Genomic DNA, 19,426 nt, shown 5'->3' with positions numbered 1-19,426 from the left:
CTGATTTTCCACTATAATCATGGTCGGCTAATATATTATAGTCACGAGAAGGTCAATATATAGCATATCAACTCTATGTCACCCCATAGAGATTTAAAGATTCCATTATCATTTTAATATTGGTGATGTCCAATGGCCAGCGATTTTCATTCAACAAGCATATAAAAGATGGATTTTCAAATTAAAGCCAAATAATTGTTGAAGTTTAAATGCTTGATACAACAGATATGAAGGTTGTGTATAATCACAGCTATGTAGTTGCAACGGAAAACAATCTTAACGAGCAAATTTTGAAATGATGGACATTTTTGCTAAGATTTTTATCTAAAAACAATTGTGCGCATCCTAAAACAAACTTTATATTTGTGATTAAGGTAGCTCCATACTTTGAGGAAACCAATGTCATTCTTTAGTTCTTATTTCTTGCATTTTCATATAAATCTGCAAAGAAAAATTGGTGTTCACAAACTACTTTTTGAGATATTTGAGCTTTAAATATATCATTCATGTAAATTTGCTGGCCGAAAATAGAAAAAATCTAAATATTATGTTATCTGTAATATAAAGGTGAATGTAGTCTCAATTTTGTTATTTTTTGTCCTTAATTTCTAACGATAGAACAATATACAAAACTTTTGTATTTTAACAAATGATAACTAATTTTCGTTATTTCCCAGCACCTTTATATAATTACTATACGAAATTATCATGTTTTGCCATATTTTCGCCCCAACAAATCAATGAATTGGCGAAAAAGGAAACGAAATCCAATGTCAATGTAACAATATTTGTATATGACACGCCAAAGGTAATATATTTTTCAAATATCATATAAAAACATGGGGTCCTCGATCAAAGCTTTACATTTTCTTTTGAAAATCATGCCGCAAAAAAGAATTCCACAAAAGTTAATATGTTTTTATGATATTATATCTAGTTAACGTCTGTTTATTTTCATGATTTTCACTAAATTTTGTGTTTTAAAGTAATATGTATGCGATTTTTTGCGGGACAAAATGATGAATTTTGGGACCAATAATTACCCTAACCATAGATATTCCTTTGTAGTCGCATACTCATCTCTGACGAGTTAAGGTTTCACTTTGTTTACAATATAAGAAAACCTTACGAATATCAAGCATTGTAATATACTGATATTTACAGGTATGACATATGACTTCTATGCCGGACGTAGACGTAAAAATCAGCATTTACAGAGTATTGTCTTGAAAAATACACAAAACAAAATAACATCTACCACTGAGAAAAAGAAGAAAAAGAAGACGTCAAGAAACTTCGACACATTTTGCCATGTATAATCGTCATTTCCGTCTTCTGAGTTACCACAGCGAGAGTCTGAACTGGGTTCGGTAAACTGTGGACACTTGTTGCCAATTGCAACGTTTTGAGAGGAATGACAAGTATTATCCACTTTCACTATTTCATCGACTCTATCTGGTTTCATCTGACGGGTGTTACAAATATTCATTTTACAACCGACCGTGATGATAAACTTATACATTGGCGATGGTTCTTTACTATCCGGGCGGTGATGGAGCCTTACCTGGGCAACTGTCACCATGACGATGGCGGTCCCTTTGATCATAAGACTAATCACATACACAGCCAGGTAAGACGAAGTTCGGGAATTTACAGGTAAAGACGAACTGACTATGGTAAGAAGAACAGCAAACGACAGAAGGACAGTCATACTGTATCCTATTTTCTCGCCACTGTCAGCAGGAATAACGAACGTAAAAATGTCAAGCAATGAAAGTAAGACTATGGGACAAATGACGGTAAGCACGTAATATTGTGGCTTCCGTTCGAGTCTCAATGAGATGATTATGTTGTCCTGGAAAAGAGTGATTGTGGCATTTGAAAGATCCCAGACTCCATTTTCTTCGTATATGTCTGTTAGTAACGGTCTGTCCGTAAGGGCTAAACTTACGTCTTGTGGCTTGTATGCCCACATTTTGAATACCACCCGGCATAGTTGTTTGTCGAAAGGAAATTTCGTAATATCAATGTCACATTTGGTCTCGAACACTTCCATCGGATTCCATACTACATTGCCAATGCTATTCACCGTTACAAGAATCACGTGGTCTCCAAGTTCTTTAAGTTTGCTGAACCCATTGAGTAATGATATATCTGGTTTCCAAACCTCGTCCTGGGTGATATAGAAATATGAAATGTCACTGAAGGCATTTCTGTCCCATGTCAGGAAAGCGTCCCTCCATTCCAGTTTTATGTTGGCCGTAGTTGCTAATTTCTCCTCTACTTCGTCCAAAGAGTTGATGCCCTGTAGAAAGAATGTAATATTAACTTTAATTGGAGCGGCCAGCTTTCCGTGAGGAGGGATGTTCTTATTGTAGGCACGAGTCGTAAATAGCTCGGTGTATAATGTCTTCAGGTCGTGTCCTGTTTGTCCAACAGATCCCCGAATTAACAAAAATACGAACAGAATGAGAAATGCACATGCACTTGCCATGTTTGCGACGCTTTCTGCAAAAGACTAAATTCGCAAATGAGAGCGTTGATTTCATCAACTTTCAAAGTTAATGCGCTTTGTAGTTTCCATTATTTATGATTTTTCATTACCATCCCAAAGGTCCGAAAGACGTCATGATGACTAAAACAATAGAAAGCATTGTTAGTTTGACATGTAGTCAGACATAATGGAATATCCATGGCTCAAGTACAAATCAACGAAGTTTCATGCTACATTTTCAGTCCCATGTAGGATATTAATACTTCAATTATACATAATGATTTATGGTCGAATTTATTTGGGATAAACATCGTTAGCGTCAAGTTTATTTGACTATTCTTTCAGATGTGTTAAATTGTAAACTATGGCCGATAGAAAATGAAGAGGAATATCCTTCCGGAACGATTCAATATCGCTTTCGTTTATTCTTTTAGTTTACAAAGTGTATGACTGTTATGAGATAGCGTTGTCGTCATAACCTCGAAAATTTAATGCAAACACAATATGTGAAACTCAGATCTTATCACTCCGTAAAACAGATCGACACTGTTGATAGTGTATAAAACGATGTTTGCTCATTACGAAAAAAATATAAAAATGACTGGACAATATCTGACCATTAGTAAGATAATCATGGTATTCGATATACCGTTTCCACATTCAATCTATTGCTTCTATAATGAAAACAAACAATGAAGGATATCTGATATGTATCGATTGTAAAATAGATACAGAGGTACCAAGAGAGCTTGAAAACTAACACTTACATCCGGTCATTTTACCAGTGAAACAAGGACAGTGGTTTAACAATATGAACATAAATTTCACAATATGCATATTAGAATAGTTATAAATTCTGCTTTCAGCGTTTCTTAGGAAACTGATGTGAAATGAATTTGAATTTAAGCCGCAGAGTTAATAAAATTGACCTGACCATGCACAAACAAAATGTCTGCCGAGAGGAAAATGGAGAGGGATAGAGAAGAAACAAATAGGCAAATTAATAAACCTATTGGACCCAACGAGTTTATTCATAGCCTATATAAAACAAGACATTATTGCCTAATGAACTCGTGTACATATGACTGTAAGTTCTTTGTAATGTGTTTACAAATAAATGGTCTACTTTTGTATGTTCGTCGTTAAATTTATATTGGTGTTGGTTGTTAGACTGGGAAACGACTGTACACAGGCAATATGTGAATTCGGGGTAAAATCTTCATCTGAATTTCAGGTCAATTGCAGATTAATTTCACCAAAAAAATCTACATATGAATTTCAGGTCAAGATTTTGATCTGAAATGATTTTTCTGCTCTTTCAGGTAAATTTGACCTGAAAAATTTCACCTGAAATTGACTTGAATTTACCTGAAGACATTGTGTAGTCAAGATGACCGGAGATGTATACATGAATCTCCGCTTCTAAACTTAATAGATTCCTCTTCCTTTTGCTTAGAAATACAAAAATGACACCTATCCGATATTTTAAAATTAAGTTTCGTTAATTTGAAAATCTGATCGTACAACAATAATGTCAATTTCGAAACAAAATTGGAGAATAACCAAGGCGGAATGACTTCGTAGAATAACCAAGGCGGATATGACTTCGTATCGTAATCAGAGTAGTAGATTGTAAATGTATGCCATGAGTGTATAGGTCTACGAACAAGATATAGGTCCGAAAACTACATTATTTGTAATAACAACTTCTATTTTCTTCTTCGGAGGATAGACAAGTGGCAAGGACGGGGTATAAAACTGGTCGTAAAGTTTCGGATAATGTTGTTTTTGGGCATCTGCACCTGTTAACATATTGTTCGCTTGAAAGTGTTGGTTCAAGAAGTTTCTAGAATTATTTTCCAAACAAATGTCCCGTATATTGGAGTGAGTGAAGTGACCGTACATACATACTGACGTAAGATTTTTCGAGCATTCTTGACATGTCATTGAAAATTACCCTTATTTGAACGCAACTACTCTTCCATTGACTATGTAGGGGCACAGTTATGTAAATATACGTTTCTCAAAACTTTCTACAACAAATTAAAACCAATGTTCATATGACGTCGTACATAATGCAAAACATATTTGAGAACGACAAACTCTTTTGATTCATGGCTGATGATATAGCATTACTTCAAGTATTGCAATCATATAACCCCATGTACTTTCTGTGTCGTAGTAAATCCATCCCAAAATCATGTTTACATTTCCCTCGTTCTATGAAAACGATAGCCTCTTGTGTATTTACTGTAAACATTACAGGAGGTCAGCTTTGATAAAAGAGAGATTAGAGATGAAAAAAATCGAGGGACATATATTGATATTTTTTCATTACATTGATGGGAAAAAACACAACTAAAGACACCTTTATACGATATCATTATTCCCTAAGGCAATGTAAGCGACCTCACTTTCCATGATTATATTTGCATAAATGTGCCAAAAACTGGGATACGATCAAAAACTAGTATAAAAATATGTTTGTCATTAGAAAGAGACTTTTGTTAAAATCATTGAGGAGTTGAATCAATCTACCTACCCACTATCAATGAAGTTGGTAGACAACTGTTTGCTTTTTTTTAGATGACAGATGATCCTCTCTTCATGCCTTTTAGAAAACCTGTAATTTACCTAAGCATGACAGTGCTTTGGAGGAAGTAACCAGTCATCATTTAGGTGACTGGGACCTGGAAACTGTGCATAATATCCTGATTCAGACTGCCAAAGTGAAGTTTGAAGAGCCATATTCAACATTCACAATCAAAATGTCAATGGTCACCGGATGCACATGGGTACTTGATCTGTATTGGATGGGTCTCTTGATTCAAGTCGCTACTGCACAGACAGGGTATGATTTAAAACATTTATACACAGATTTATTTACAACTCGTGCATACAATAAGAACACCCCACCTCATACAAAACTTAACATTCCGATCGTAGTGAACATTACATTCTTCCTACAGGGCATCAACTCACTGGACGAGGTAGAGGAGAAATTAGCCACCACTGCCAACATGCAGCTGGAATGGAAGGACGAATTTCTTACATGGGATATAAGGAGCCACCATAACATATCGTACTTGTATATCACACAGGACGAGGTATGGAAACCAGACATCTCCTTACAGAACGGCTTCACTAAACTAACAGAATTAGGTGATAAGGTGATTCTGGTAACGGTCAATTATAATGGAGACGTAGTTTGGAATCCACTGGAAGTTTTTGAGACCAAGTGTAACATTGATATAACGAAATTTCCTTTCGATAGGCAATATTGTAACCTTGAATTCAGGATGTGGACATACAGGCTGGCTGATGTTCGATTAGCCTGAACAGATTCACCATTACAAACAGAGATATACGAAAAAAACGGGGTTTGGGATCTTCACAACGCATCCATCAGAATAAGACATGGCAATATCGTTGTCGCTCTAGAATTGGACCGAAAGCCTGAGTATTACATCCTAACTATCATCTGTCCCATCATCCTACTTTCCGTTTTGGACATTTTTACGTTCGTTATTCCTGCTGACAGTGGCGAGAAAATAGGATACAGTATGACTGTCCATCTGTCGTTTGCCGTTCTTCTTACTATAGTCAGTTCGTCCTTACCTGTCAATTCCCGAACTTCGTCTTACCTGGCTGTGTATGTGATTAGTCTTATGATCAAAGGGACCGCCATCGTCATGGTGACAGTTGCCCAGGTGAGGCTTCACCACCGCCCGGACAGCACAGAACTATCGCCGTTCTTTAGATGTATTGTAAAGATGAGCAAAAGAACAAATACTTGCCCCAGAAAGAGAGTTAAACCAATAGACAACAAGGAGACTAAGACAATACCCCCATTTAGCGATGCAATGAATAACGTTGTGGAATCTTCCCCATACGTCGCAACTACCAACAATAGTTCGGATTCATCCCAGCTTTGTTCAGACCCACATTTTGACGAGGAGGGGAATGCAAATGACATCTACACGTGGTCCAATGTATCTGCAGCTCTAGATGGCTTCTTTTTCTGTTTGTTCTCGGCCATAGATCTTATTTTGGTGGGCGCATTCTTTACAGCTTTATTGTGAAATATGGTGAGATCATCTTTCTTTTGCATTATCGTGATATACAGAGGATATAAACTAGAAGTTGTTTCGTTTACAGGAGGCATTATTATAAAGAAGCAATAAATATATGTTGTAAGTTTTATCGCTTTGTAATTATCGTAGATATTACCTAATCTAGACTAATTATTTGCATTATTGTGATGGACAGAAAATGTTGCTACAGAAGTTGTTTTGTTTACAACAGGTATTGAAAGAAAAAAATTTAAAAAGTCGGTATGTTATTTTATCGTTTTTTTATCGATAATAGAAGATAATATAAAATATATACTAATTATTTATTTTGTAACGAGTACTGTATTTGTAAAGTATTTATTAAGTAAGAACATTAGCAATTTATTGTCTATTTGACGTTAGTTAACTTCTATTTAAAGCCACTGATTGCATAAATAATAATTATTATATCATGGATACGCCACAACCAATATATAAATATATTAGGTAGGATTTATGTTAATGTTAAAACCACTTTGAAAACTTAGAGCACTTTTAAAAATTATTTCGAAGTGCGTTAAATATGGTGCAGGCTCAACGCACTTTGATTTTTTTTCATTTTGCGTTAATATACATATAAAAGCATTTTGAAAACTTAGAGCACTTTTAAAAATTATTTCGAAGTGCGTTAAATATGGTGCAGGCTCAACGCACTTGGATTTTTTTCATTTTGCGTTAATATACATATAAAAGCACTTTGAAAACTTAGAGCATTTTTAAAAATTATTTCGAAGTGCGTTAAATATGGTGCAGGTTCAACGCACTTTGATTTTTTTTCATTTTGCTTTAATATGATACATATAAAAGCACTTTGAAAAAAGTTCTTACGTATGAAACAGCTCTCATTACTTGAATACTGTTAATTTTAGAAACGTCTACTAATATAGATGATATTTTTTACAAATGCCTTTTATTCTTCAGATTCATATGATATGAATGAAATATTATTAAAATTATAGTTACATGTAACTTCATCTTTTAATCATAATATGTTTAAATCATAAGTTTATAATATTTATGAAATATTCCTATTTTTTGCGGTCAATGTTGTGATATAGGGCCGAGAGCGTAGACTGAGCTCATTAGTAAAGATTTTATCATGCGGTTTACACCATATAGATCGAAACAAAGGTCATTATTTTTATATTTTATTTAAAGGTATTTACCCCTTTTTATTTAAGAAGGAATCTTTAATGTGTTTCTTAAATGGAAAACGATGGCCATTGGACATCACCCTAATGAACGCACTTCTGGGCATTGGAATTCATAAGCGCCAAATCAACCTGGTTGCGACGTTACTTTAAGTCGCTATAGGGTGGCTAAGAGTTCATATGCTATATATTGACCTTCTCGTGAAATAATATATCAGCCTATCACAATAGTGGAAAATCAGTGCATGTCACATATTTGAAAATACACGATTTGATTGTATCGATTGTTTTCCACAAATAGTTTTGAAAAATGTTCTCGTAAGAAATCCTATAACAAGTTCGCCATTTTGCTCCTCATTCACGTATACCGTACAGGTTTTCTCAAAACATTCTCTAGTTAAAATGATATTTCAAATATATAAAGATTTGATTGTGCATACTTGCTATCACACAGCGAGATAGTTAAGACGATTTAGCTAGGTAGTCGGGCGAAATAACTGTGTATAAATAATAATACGTTTCGTTTTCATTAAATTATCCAGACTTTACCACACTTTGTTCAAAACTACCATATTGCGAACGTGTTGAAAAAATGATGACAAATCAAGTGACTTGTCCCATTTGGATATCTTGAAGAAAAACTTTAAACGGAACAGCGGAAAACGTATACGGCAGTATGAACTCATACACAAGTATCTCGCCAAGTCGACTTATTATCTCACCACAAGTATCTCGCCAAGTCGACTTATTATCTCGCCAAGTCGACTTATTACGTAATTAAGTTGACTTAAGTGTCTCGCTATGTGAGTGGCGTTAACATTGAATAACAGCTAGAAATATGAGTTTATCATGCGTAATGTTATTACATAATAATTTTAAATGGTTGTGCTTTGTACACATCGAAAAAAAGCCTGTAATAAAGCAGAATTACCAGTTAGTGTCATAGGATGCCTTATTATGATAAATCAATTATTTGTATGAAAACTACATGTTTAAAGTCCGAATGAGATTTTGAAACAAAAGAAGTACTATAGTAAGATACCAATGTACCTGGACTCTACAATGGTTGTTAGTTCGATTTTCATTTTGAAGAATTAAAATTTAATCACGTTATATGTTTGACTGTAAAAAACACTTCATTTTTATGTGTATAAAGACATGTCATTCTTTAAATATTATTTTATGTAGAAGGAGTTATACTTTAGTGTAAATCTTGTATTATATAAAGATATGTATTTGAATACAAACAAAAAATCAAACATTTTTCAAACGAATAAAAGGATAATGGCAGCTCTATCATGGGCTATTGTGCATATAATATTTATAAAAAAAATGAAAAAGATAAATAAGAATGGCTTATTTTCAGGTATAATAATGTATATTCTCTCATATCTGCACATGTATCACTGGCTGGTCTAGGACAATACACTCATGTCCCCTAAGGCTGTATTGCATGGTTACCCATGCAATAAAGCCTCGTGACGTCACAATGTCAACACAATTACCATTTTTCTAGGTATATTTTTTAACATTTTTTAGAAACTAGGGTAGATTAAATTTAAAGATGCTCCACCGCCGACAGAGCATAAACGATATTCATCATTCGAACAATAATTTGTGTTTAATCGTGTATGTATATGCCTAATTAACACAAAAAATAATATAAAATAATTTATTTCGCCTTTGGTGCATGCGCAATCAGTACTTCATTTCATATAGAATATAGTGCCACGGAATTTTTTCGGGATGCAATTAATTATTTTTCATATCTTTAAGTAAAACTAGAAGCTCAAACTTTTCAATGGTGGTAATGGTGTCAAGTAAGTAACTTTTGTAACTGAAGAAAAATACTAAATCGTCTGCTCCTGCTTTTGATAGTGAAAATACCATTTGTCAGCGGTGGAGCATCTTTAAAAGATACCAACAACGGAATTTGCGTTGTAAATATCATGCAATTTTCGTGTTTGGATAATTGACTTTTCGAATTTATTTCAAAATGGCGGAGAAAAATAGTAGTGATATTGCAATGAAATATCGAGGTACGATAGAAAAATACTCTTTCATAAGTGGATTTGAAGGATAGGGATATTCTACCCTCGGGATCACAAAATTTTGCAAAACCCTCGGCAAGCCTCGTGCTTCACAACATTTTGTGACCCTCGAGTAGAATATCCATATCCTTCAAATCCACTTATGAAAGAGTCCTATATTATAGAACGTTTCCAAGTTAGAACTAAGTAATGGAAAAAAGACAGACACTGATAATAAGTATCGTTCTAATTTAATTTCGGCTGAATGAACGAAATATGATGAATTTTAAAATAATAATTTCAAAGTGTTACTCCTCAATGTAATATGACAAAAGTCACTACAATATTTGAATAAAAAATATACCACTGAAGTGTTCTACCTCTGTTGTAATGAAAAATGTACATGTTTGTATCAATAGATGAATTTTGAAATCATTATGCAATCGAAAATTAGATAGCATTATGCATATTTAAAGAGATTCAGACTCATACATACAAGGACTTACAAAACCGCAGCTTGAAAAAAAAATCCAATGTACCTTCTTAACCCACATTGAAAAATAATTTCTAAGTGCTTTAAACGCAGCCGTCTAGCTGACAAAACATAAAATGAGATTAGATGTTGGCTGGTTTTGGAAGCTGATGTGTCAGTTTCTGTCACGAATAAGAACACTCATGATTACAAAATACATATCTCAGATATTAATATGAAAGTTGGTCATGGTACATTAACGAAAACGATGGACGAGTTAATACAGGAAAACCTATATCCCAGGAAACCTGCGCGGGGAAGAATTATTCAAAGGGACAAAGCTTATTACTTAATTGTTAGAGTTTATTGTAAATTATAATGTTCACTGATGCAGAACCTTACTTTATAAAAAAGGCACATAAACAATGAAAAAATAATTTTGTCTGCAAAATTAATTGAAATGACATCGAAGAGCACACAAATAAAAGTAGCAGCTCTCGATAAAACGATCATAATCTTATCTCGAGGATTCTCAATGTTTAAAATGTCATTAAGAAGATGCTTGAGATAAAACTAGCACAGCAACCAAGGCTGGAAAGTTTACATATTACATAATAGGAAAACAGTTTGATGCAAGAAAAACAGTTTTACTTTAACTAATAGTAATAGGAAAATATTCTGGCTAACTTTGAATTCATTAATGCAAGTGACAGATATCTCAAGGATATCACAAGACTCAAAACAAAACCTTCACATAATAGACTCCCTTTAGCAGACAATCATTTTTCATACATTATGTTGTTTGGCATATTAAATTTCAAATCTTGTTAGTTATGTCTATTTTCCCAGTGATATTCACTTTGATATTTTTCACCAGTGTGTAACAAGAGTGAAAATATCAAAGTTTTCATTTCACAGGATAAAATATAGCTGTCATTCATAGTTAAACAAGGAATATTCCGGATTTGCATATCACAAGAGTTATCTGCACTTGCGGGTAGGTACTGATTGTGACGTCATGTTTTTGCAAGCGTAACGTCATACTTTTGGGAGGAAATGACGTGAATTGCGCTCACAAAATAATGACTTAACAATCGATACCTACCCGCAAGGGAGTTATTTCTGTAACATGCAATATACTTGGGGAACAAATTGAAAAAATAAATTATCATATGATAATTTAATGTAACATATTAATGTTCCATCAACCAAAAATGAAAAATTAATTATTTTCATATAAAAAAAGTAAATGATGTGTTCTGATTGGTCAACATTGAGTGAAAATATAAAATATAAAAGTCTATAAAAATATTTTCACCAAGGCAAAAAATATCACATATGTTTTCACCATAACACTTTATATTTCACTCTGAAATATGTAATATAGAACAGTAATCAATATAAAATACGTAATAACAACTTAAACTTACCTCTAACATATCGTATTTCCATAGACAATTGACGTTTATCTTATATTCAATAGTGTATATGTGAATTAAAATTCTTTTTACTTAGCACACTCTAAACAAAAGTTTTCTCATCCCATTATGCTCAACTTCTTGTAAAAATCAATCCATGAAAAATTGAGAATTTTTTTTTGAAAGGCTAAACTGTATATTTTTATCTACTGTGCAATATCAGAGTATTTTGATTGTACCCCGAAACTCCGGTAATGCGATGTAATTATAACTGCTATTAAAATCCTGAACTCCTAATGTTATTCATCACATTAAGACTCGATTTACCGCCGCCAAGTTAATACAAAGCAAATTATACGAGATTTCGGGAGTGTTTGTTTTCTGTATTTTTATTGTTTTAGTGTTAAAAGATTGTTGTGAAATAAATTCTAAACTCAATGAATACGAGTTTGTTTCTTTCAAAATGGAAAACGGATAAACGGTCCGAAGATCAAGCGACCAGTTTATATTTCATGAAATCTGAAATAACAAAATTGATGAAAAAATATTGTGAAAAATTCTATATGACCACCTGTTGCCCTCTTTTGCAAACAGTCCTAAATTACAAAAGTGAATGGTGAATCAGAGTGAACCAATCTATAAAATCTCAGAATTGTAGTTAAGAAGAGGCCCATTGGGTCTGTATCATTCATCTGTTCCATGCCAAGAACAAGATACCAACTTGAAGGCTTTTGATTTGAACTTAATCTTTTCATTCCAACAGAAAAATATTTCAAAGAGTTTGCTGCATTATGCCTTATTGTGTCCCGCCTCTCAGATGCTTGTTGGACCAGACCCACCGTTTGTACAAAGTTGGTTTCCCTTCACCTAAGGAAATTTCAGACCAAATTAGAATCAAATTTCTTCCTTCCCATAGCAGAAGAAGGATTTTAAAGAATTTGCTATACTTCCTCTAAAAGGCCCGCCCTCAAGTCCCTGGGGGACCAAACCCATCGTTTACACAAACATAAATATAAACCTTATTTCTTTTTCATCGATTGAGAAACAAGTTATACAACTTATGAAAATCAATTTCGATGCCCCGGATGTAAGCGCGCGAGGGATCTTAGTAAGGAAGGAAACCGGAGTGCCCGAAGAAAACCCACATGATCGGGCAGGTGACTCCTGATCTTTTCACGTCCATGCCGGAAATCGAACCCCGGACAGCTAGGTGAAAGGCGAGAAGCTTAACCACTACACCACCCGAAGATCCATCGTTTATTCAAGATTATTTCCCCTTCACCTAAGGAAGCTTCAGACCAAATTAGAATAAATCCCTACATTCCTACAGAAAAGGAAGGATTTGAAAGACTTTACTATATTTTTCCTATTGGTGCCCCGCCCCTCCGGCCCCTTGGGTTATAGACCCACCGTTTATACACAATTGGTTCCCCTTCAACCAAGGAAGCTTCAAACCATATTAGAACTAAATCCCTTCATTCCTACAGAAGAAGGATTTAAAAGACTTTTCTACACTTTTCCTATCTGTTGGACCCCGTCCCTCAGGCCTCTGGGGAACCAGACCCACCGTTTATGCAAAACCGGTTCCCCCTCACCCAAGCAAGCTACAGACCAAATAAGAAACAAATCCCTTCATTCCTACATAAGAAGAGGGATTTTAAAGACTTTGCTACATTTTCCCTATCACTTAAACTTAATTTATGCATAATTCGGATGGTTTTCATGGCAACTAAAGCTACAAAAACACACATAACAATTGAATTAAGGATTATTAAATATTTCAAATACAACAACTTAATTTTAATACCCAATTTTTAACACAAATTACATAATGTGTATCACCTTTCACATTTTAAAGTCCCTATGAAAAGAATTTACCAAGTTGCAGTAAGTTCATATTTAGACAACTTTATCAAAAAGTAAACATCCACAAAGATTGTAAATTTTCAACCAAAACGTTCTAGAACCAGACTAGTTTGCTAAACTCGTGAGACAAATTTCATTCCAATGAGTTCCAGCGAGCTTAATGCGAAAAAAATACAACGTAAATAAATGTTACAATATTATGGGTAAACGGTGTAGTCACATATCCATAATGTTGTTTTTTAACCGGCTCTTTGACGATATTGAGTTATAATTTTACTTGGCTTAGAGCATAAGAAAACTGTACGAGTATCAAGTTAACACATTATTGAAAAACTAAGCAAAGAAGTATGATATAAATGCTTTATGATTTCAATGCCGTAAGCAGACCATCACAGGGAAGTCACAAAGTCAGCATTTACATAGGAGAGCCTTGAAAAACACACCAAACAAAATAACATCTACCACTGAGAAGAAGCAGAAAAAGAAGACATCTAGAACCGCCGATAATTGCTGCCACGTGTATTTGTCATTTTCGTCTTCCTGGCTACCACAGCGAGAATCTGGTCTCGGTCCGGTAAACTTTGGACACTGGATGCCAACAGCAACATTTTGAGAGGAATGGCAACCGTTATCCAATTTCACCATTTTATCGCATCCGTCTGGTCTCACTTGACGTTTGGAACAAGTGTTCATTTTACAACCGACCGTGATTATAAACTTATACATTGGTGATAGTTCCATACTATTCGGGCGGTGATGGAGCCTTACCTGGGCAACTGTTACCATGACGATGGCAGTCCCTTTGATCATAAGACTGATTACATATACAGCCAGGTAAGACGAAGTTCGGGAATTGACAGGTAAGGACGAACTGACGATGAAAGAAGAACGACAAACGACAGATGGACAGTCATACTGTATCCTATTTTCTCGCCACTGTCAACAGGAATTGCGAATGTGAAAATGTCAAGCAGTGAAAGTAAGACTATGGGACAGATGACGGTAAGCACGTAATATTGTGGCTTCCGTTCGAGTCTCAATGAGATGATAATGTTGTCCTGGAAAAGAGTGATTGTGGCATTTGAAAGATCCCAGACTCCATTTTCTTCGTATATGTCTGTTAGTAACGGTGTGTCCGTAAGGGCTAAGCTTACGTCGTGTGGCTTGTATGCCCAGATTTTGAATACCACCCTGCAGAATTGTTTGTCGAAAGGAAATTTCGTTATATCAATGTCACATTTGGTCTCGAACACTTCCATAGGAATCCATACTACATTGCCATTACTATTCACCGTCACAAGAATCACGTGGTCTCCGAGTTCCTTAAGTTTGGTGAACCCATTGTGTAATGAGATATCTGGTTTCCAAACCTCGTCCTGGGTGGTATAGAAATACGAAATGTCACTGAAGGCATTTCTGTCCCATGTCAGGAAAGCGTCCCTCCATTCCAGCTTTATGTTGCCAGTGGTTGCTAATTTCTCCTCTACTTCGTCCAAAGAGTTGATGCCCTGTAGAAAGAATGTAATATTTACTTTAATTGGAGAGGCCAGCATTCCGTGAGGAGGGATGTTCTTATTGTAGGCACGAGTCGTAAATAACTCGGTGTATAAATTTCTTCAGGTCGTATCCTGTCTGTCCCACAGATTCCCGAATTAAAAAAATACGAACAGAATGTGAAATGCATGTGAACGTACCATGTTTGAGACCAACTTCGCAAGTGAGGACCATGATCACGTCCATTCTAAATTTAATACGTTTTATACCATCCATCATTCATGTTTTTATTGTCATCCCAAAGGTATCAATGACGCCATGATGACTTAAACAATAGAAAGCATTGTTGACATGGAGTCGGGCAAACTGAAATAACAACGGCTCAAATACAAATTAACAAAGTTTCGTTCAGTATTATATTAATATACACTTAGGATATCAAGACTTGAATTATACATCATAATTTACGATTGAACTTTATTATATAAACATCGTAAGCGCCAGGTTCATTTGGCTATGCTTTCAGAAGTATTATATTGTAGCTATGGTCGCTGAAAAATAAACAGGACCCTTCCGGAATACTTTAGCCCCAATTCCATTTATTCCTTTAGTTGACAAATACATGGATACTATGAGATAGCGATGTCGTCATTTCCGTTGAAACCTCAATGTAAATACAAAGAGTAAAATTCAGATGTAATCACTCGGTAAAAAAGTCTTGTACTGCTGATATGTTTGTTCAATATGAAAAAGCAATAAAAATGACTGGGCATTATCAGATAATTAGTATGATATCCATTCTGTTATTTGTATTTTTTCCACTTTCATTATACTGCTTCTATTAGTAAAAAAAGTATTACGCATATCTAATCTTTAATCTTTGTAAAATACATACATAGGTATCAAGGGAGAATGAAAACTAACACTTACATCCGGTCATTATACCTGTGCAACAAGGACAGTGGGTTAACAATATGAACATTTTCATAATATGCATATTGGAATAGTTATAAATTCTGATTTCATCGTTTCCATGGATACTGATGTACATATACTGAGATACCATGAGAGATAATTTAAACACCTACGTACATCCTGTCCGGATTCTAGTACAAGGAAACAAAGTGATACCAATATAACATAAATTTACAATTGCTTTATTATAATATGTTATAGCTGAAAATGATGACGTGCGATGGTTTTGAGTTAATGAGGAGTTAACTTCTACTCTGAGAAGTCAAATTTTTCTCGTATTAAACTTTTTTCTCATATAGGTTTTTGGAAAAAGGAGTTCATACCATAAAAGTATGGTACATTAAGTACATTTCTTAAAATCCCCGTATAAAAAAATCTACTAAAAATAGAAACGTAATTGTTTAACAAAATTTGCATCTGGCTATTTGCTACATATGTTGATAGATTTTATATGAAAATCTCATAACTTTTTTTTATCTTTGTTGAAACGAGACTTAAACGGGACTGAAACCTCAGAAGAATACATCCAAGTAGTGACATGACGATGACAAAGGTTGTTTACATACGGGCTGACCAACCAAGAGAAAAGGCGATGGAATTAACCATAGTGGACTGGATAAAAGGTTCTTTGAGAAATAAAAAAAACATCCTGTCCACTATCCTGATAAATAAGTCTATTATTAAAAAAAGTACAGAACGCTTCTGAAATGACCTCGGATATCGTATTAAAGTTAAACGATATCGGGCACATAAGTTCTTTATCACTTATAGTTCCTATTAATGCAAATTGGTTAATGATTTCGTTTTGTTTTGTCAGGGAACCAGGAAAAAGACAGCAAATCATTGTTAAACTATCAGTGTCGCGTCATTGCACTCTCAATCATATTTGAATGTTGATATCAATAATCTCTTGGGAATACAATTTGATTTGTTTCTCTGATTACATCTTCATATAATGGGAAAAGGGCAAATCCAAACTATAAACAGATATTTATTTTAGAATATTATGTTGTCTGATGATATGACAAACATATTGATGTGACTGGTTTTGTACGGTGTAGTCTTGTCAGATCTGTTGCAGATTTTAATTAAAAAATATCGACTAAATCCTAACATTAAACAATGTTTCCATGCTATGCAATGGTAGAAGTCAAACATTGCACAAGAAACATATTTGGACTCTCTTGTATATAAATGTCAAATAAAACGTCAGTTAGGATTACTGAACCGTGAGCTGTTTGTATATAAATGTCAAATAAAACGCCAGTGTGGATTATTGTACCATGGGCTGTTTGTTTATAGATGTCAAATAAAAGTCAGTTTTGATAACTGTACCATGAGTTGTTTGTATATAAATGTCAAATAAAACGCCAGTTTGGATTAGTTTTTTCTCTCTCTTTCTTGGATGATAGTTCAGTGTATAGTCAATGATGCAGTCACCCATACATTAATGATATGTACACTTTTTTTAAATGCGAGTCACGGTGAAATTGTGTAATATTCAAGTATAGCTAAATTCGTCTGCTTAGATATCAATGTTCATTTTTTTTTTATTTCAAAAACAGTAGATAAGTCATATTGGCCTTTATGCCAAAACAAAGTATAGCAGGAATTAATTTAGCCAAATATCAATTCACATCATTCTGGAATTTCTTTTTTATAAAAATAAATCACTTTGACTTAGCTTTGCCATATTCAAGCTCAGCATAAATTGCTGTACACATGTTAATTTACATTATTCTAAGACATTTTTATTTTTCAAACAATGATCTTGTCCTCAACCAATATTCTGTAAGGTAGGTTGGTTACAGCTACCTGATTCTGCAAAATTCATTTCAGCACAAATTGCTCTATCCAGATATTAATTAACATGGTCCAAGGACATAATTTTGGGAAATTGTATTTTTTTGTTGTATCTGGAAATGAGTTCATTGACCACATCATCTGATTGGTAGCTTCAAAAACAGTTTTTACAGTTGATATGACAAACATTACCTGTGCAGATATTTGATTGAACATCGCAATGTAGAGAAAGGCGGTTGATCAGCGATCCTATACAACATAAGCAATGTCTCGTTTTATTGGAAACACTCTGCATCTCCAGGGGCATCGTTTTGATATTTTATCCACATCGCTATTTTGTCCACATCACTATAAATTAAGTTCTGTTTGCACAACTTTGGATTGATCTGATTACGTTTTTATCATTATGAGATCATTCCATCATAAATGATCAGTAATGATCAATAAACGATACCCGAGAACATTGACCTCATTGTTGAGCATTTAAGAGCTATATGAAACTACAGATGTAGTCTAATGACCTCACACAGCTGTTGATGGGGATATCTTATATATGTACTACTAGTAGGCAGTTATATTTGGCGGTCAAAACTTTCAGGACGTTTTCATTTGATATGACAAAAATATTTGTACATACCAAAATTTGAATTCACTGCTATATAAATTGTAAAACATACAAAGGCAATCGTGAACAGATTAACAGAATAATATATATATTTTTTTTAATTTCAATAATCCCTATATGTCACGATATACATAAGATTACTGTTCCTCTGTTACAATTCAGCATAACAGTTAGCTCTCTTTCTGACAAAAAACCCACTAAAATAACATGACGGCTTTAATATGTATGTGTACCGATCAACAAATAATCGACCTTGGTGTATTATCTTTTAAACAAGACAAAGGCAACCATTGTATTTGTTTTGTAGCCATCAATATTTAATTGATTTGCGAAATTTATTTAATTCACCAATTTCATCTGTTCTTTATCAATGTCATTACTATCAATTGTAAACATTACGATATAGATAACATCTGAAGTCAATATTGGAATAAATATAAAATAAATTGACTATTTCCATATATTCAAAATGATACTTTTCTTTGTTTGAACAAACGTCTTTTCATTTCCCACGATTTTATCCATTTTGGTTAGACAAATGTTTGTAGAATTCCTGGACAGTTACATCTCCTTCCTCTTCTACCTCTACCAACAGTTTCTGAAATGGTATACATAGAGATGGAGATAGTTCTGTAAACAATATACCGTGTGAACAATATACCAACATAGCACACAATTCTTTTATATGGGGCCAATCATGCCTTCATTTCTATAGAGAATACGTGCATGTCTGAAAATAGATGTTATATTTCTGCAAGTGTAAATGAAGAATTGGATTGGTGATCATCATATTCTTCTTTTCTTTCTGATTCGAGACAAAAAGAAATTGATCTTTTTATCCTGCATCATTCATAAAAACATGGCAAAAGTTTAGAAAAAATGGCAAAATTGTTTTCAAATATGTGTGTTTAGGGTTGTATATGAATTGTTGAGATTTACCTTGAGGGCTTCTATTTTTTTTTTCGATGCCTTGGAGTTTGATAGGA

At 34.0% G+C, this 19,426-nt stretch overlaps 4 protein-coding genes and 1 pseudogene across 5 annotated transcripts in view; 2 read left to right on the top strand and 3 right to left on the bottom strand.

The window, feature by feature from the left end:
- Positions 1 to 1,204: 1,204 nt before the first annotated feature.
- LOC138332612 (acetylcholine receptor subunit beta-like) lies at positions 1,205 to 2,494 on the bottom strand. Its single transcript, XM_069280612.1, has one exon. The coding sequence runs from the start codon at positions 2,492 to 2,494 to the stop codon at positions 1,205 to 1,207; it is 1,290 nt and encodes a 429-aa protein (XP_069136713.1).
- Positions 2,495 to 4,608: 2,114 nt separating this feature from the next.
- LOC138332611 (acetylcholine receptor subunit alpha-type unc-38-like) lies at positions 4,609 to 5,832 on the top strand. Its single transcript, XM_069280611.1, has 2 exons — positions 4,609 to 4,635; positions 5,113 to 5,832. Exons 1-2 carry the CDS (start codon positions 4,609 to 4,611, stop codon positions 5,830 to 5,832), a joined length of 747 nt encoding a protein of 248 aa, XP_069136712.1.
- Positions 5,833 to 6,057: 225 nt separating this feature from the next.
- LOC138332610 (neuronal acetylcholine receptor subunit alpha-5-like) lies at positions 6,058 to 6,576 on the top strand. The gene has a single exon (XM_069280609.1). It carries the CDS (start codon positions 6,058 to 6,060, stop codon positions 6,574 to 6,576), a length of 519 nt encoding a protein of 172 aa, XP_069136710.1.
- A 6,890-nt stretch (positions 6,577 to 13,466) lies between these two features.
- Positions 13,467 to 15,168, bottom strand: LOC138332767 (acetylcholine receptor subunit beta-type unc-29-like; annotated as a pseudogene).
- A 3,346-nt stretch (positions 15,169 to 18,514) lies between these two features.
- Positions 18,515 to 19,426, bottom strand: part of LOC138333422 (tetratricopeptide repeat protein 37-like) — a 30,375-nt gene continuing 29,463 nt past the window's right edge. Inside the window, exon 40 of one of the 2 annotated variants that reach the window (XM_069281789.1) lies at positions 18,515 to 19,038. In XM_069281789.1, coding sequence (XP_069137890.1) covers positions 18,958 to 19,038 — 81 coding nt within the window. In that variant the 3' untranslated portion in view covers positions 18,515 to 18,957. The remainder of the gene's footprint in view (positions 19,039 to 19,426) is intronic. The other variant, XM_069281788.1, reaches the window with a different exon arrangement.

Source organism: Argopecten irradians, chromosome 10 (genome assembly GCF_041381155.1).
Source record: "Argopecten irradians isolate NY chromosome 10, Ai_NY, whole genome shotgun sequence".
Lineage (NCBI taxonomy): Eukaryota > Metazoa > Mollusca > Bivalvia > Pectinida > Pectinidae > Argopecten > Argopecten irradians.
The sequence above is the reverse complement of the archived record's forward strand: the minus strand, read 5'-3'. Positions and strand labels throughout refer to the sequence as shown.

Excerpts from the sequence above, each read along its gene's own strand:
- LOC138332612 (XM_069280612.1), bottom strand. The coding sequence starts at position 2,494 with ATGGCAAGTGCATGTGCATTTCTCATTCTGTTCGTATTTTTGTTAATT.
- LOC138332611 (XM_069280611.1), top strand. The coding sequence starts at position 4,609 with ATGGCTGATGATATAGCATTACTTCAA. Across the intron at positions 4,636-5,112 it reads ATGATATAGCATTACTTCAA|AAAACCTGTAATTTACCTAA; the intron begins GTATTGCAATCA and ends CATGCCTTTTAG.
- LOC138332610 (XM_069280609.1), top strand. The coding sequence starts at position 6,058 with ATGACTGTCCATCTGTCGTTTGCCGTTCTTCTTACTATAGTCAGTTCG.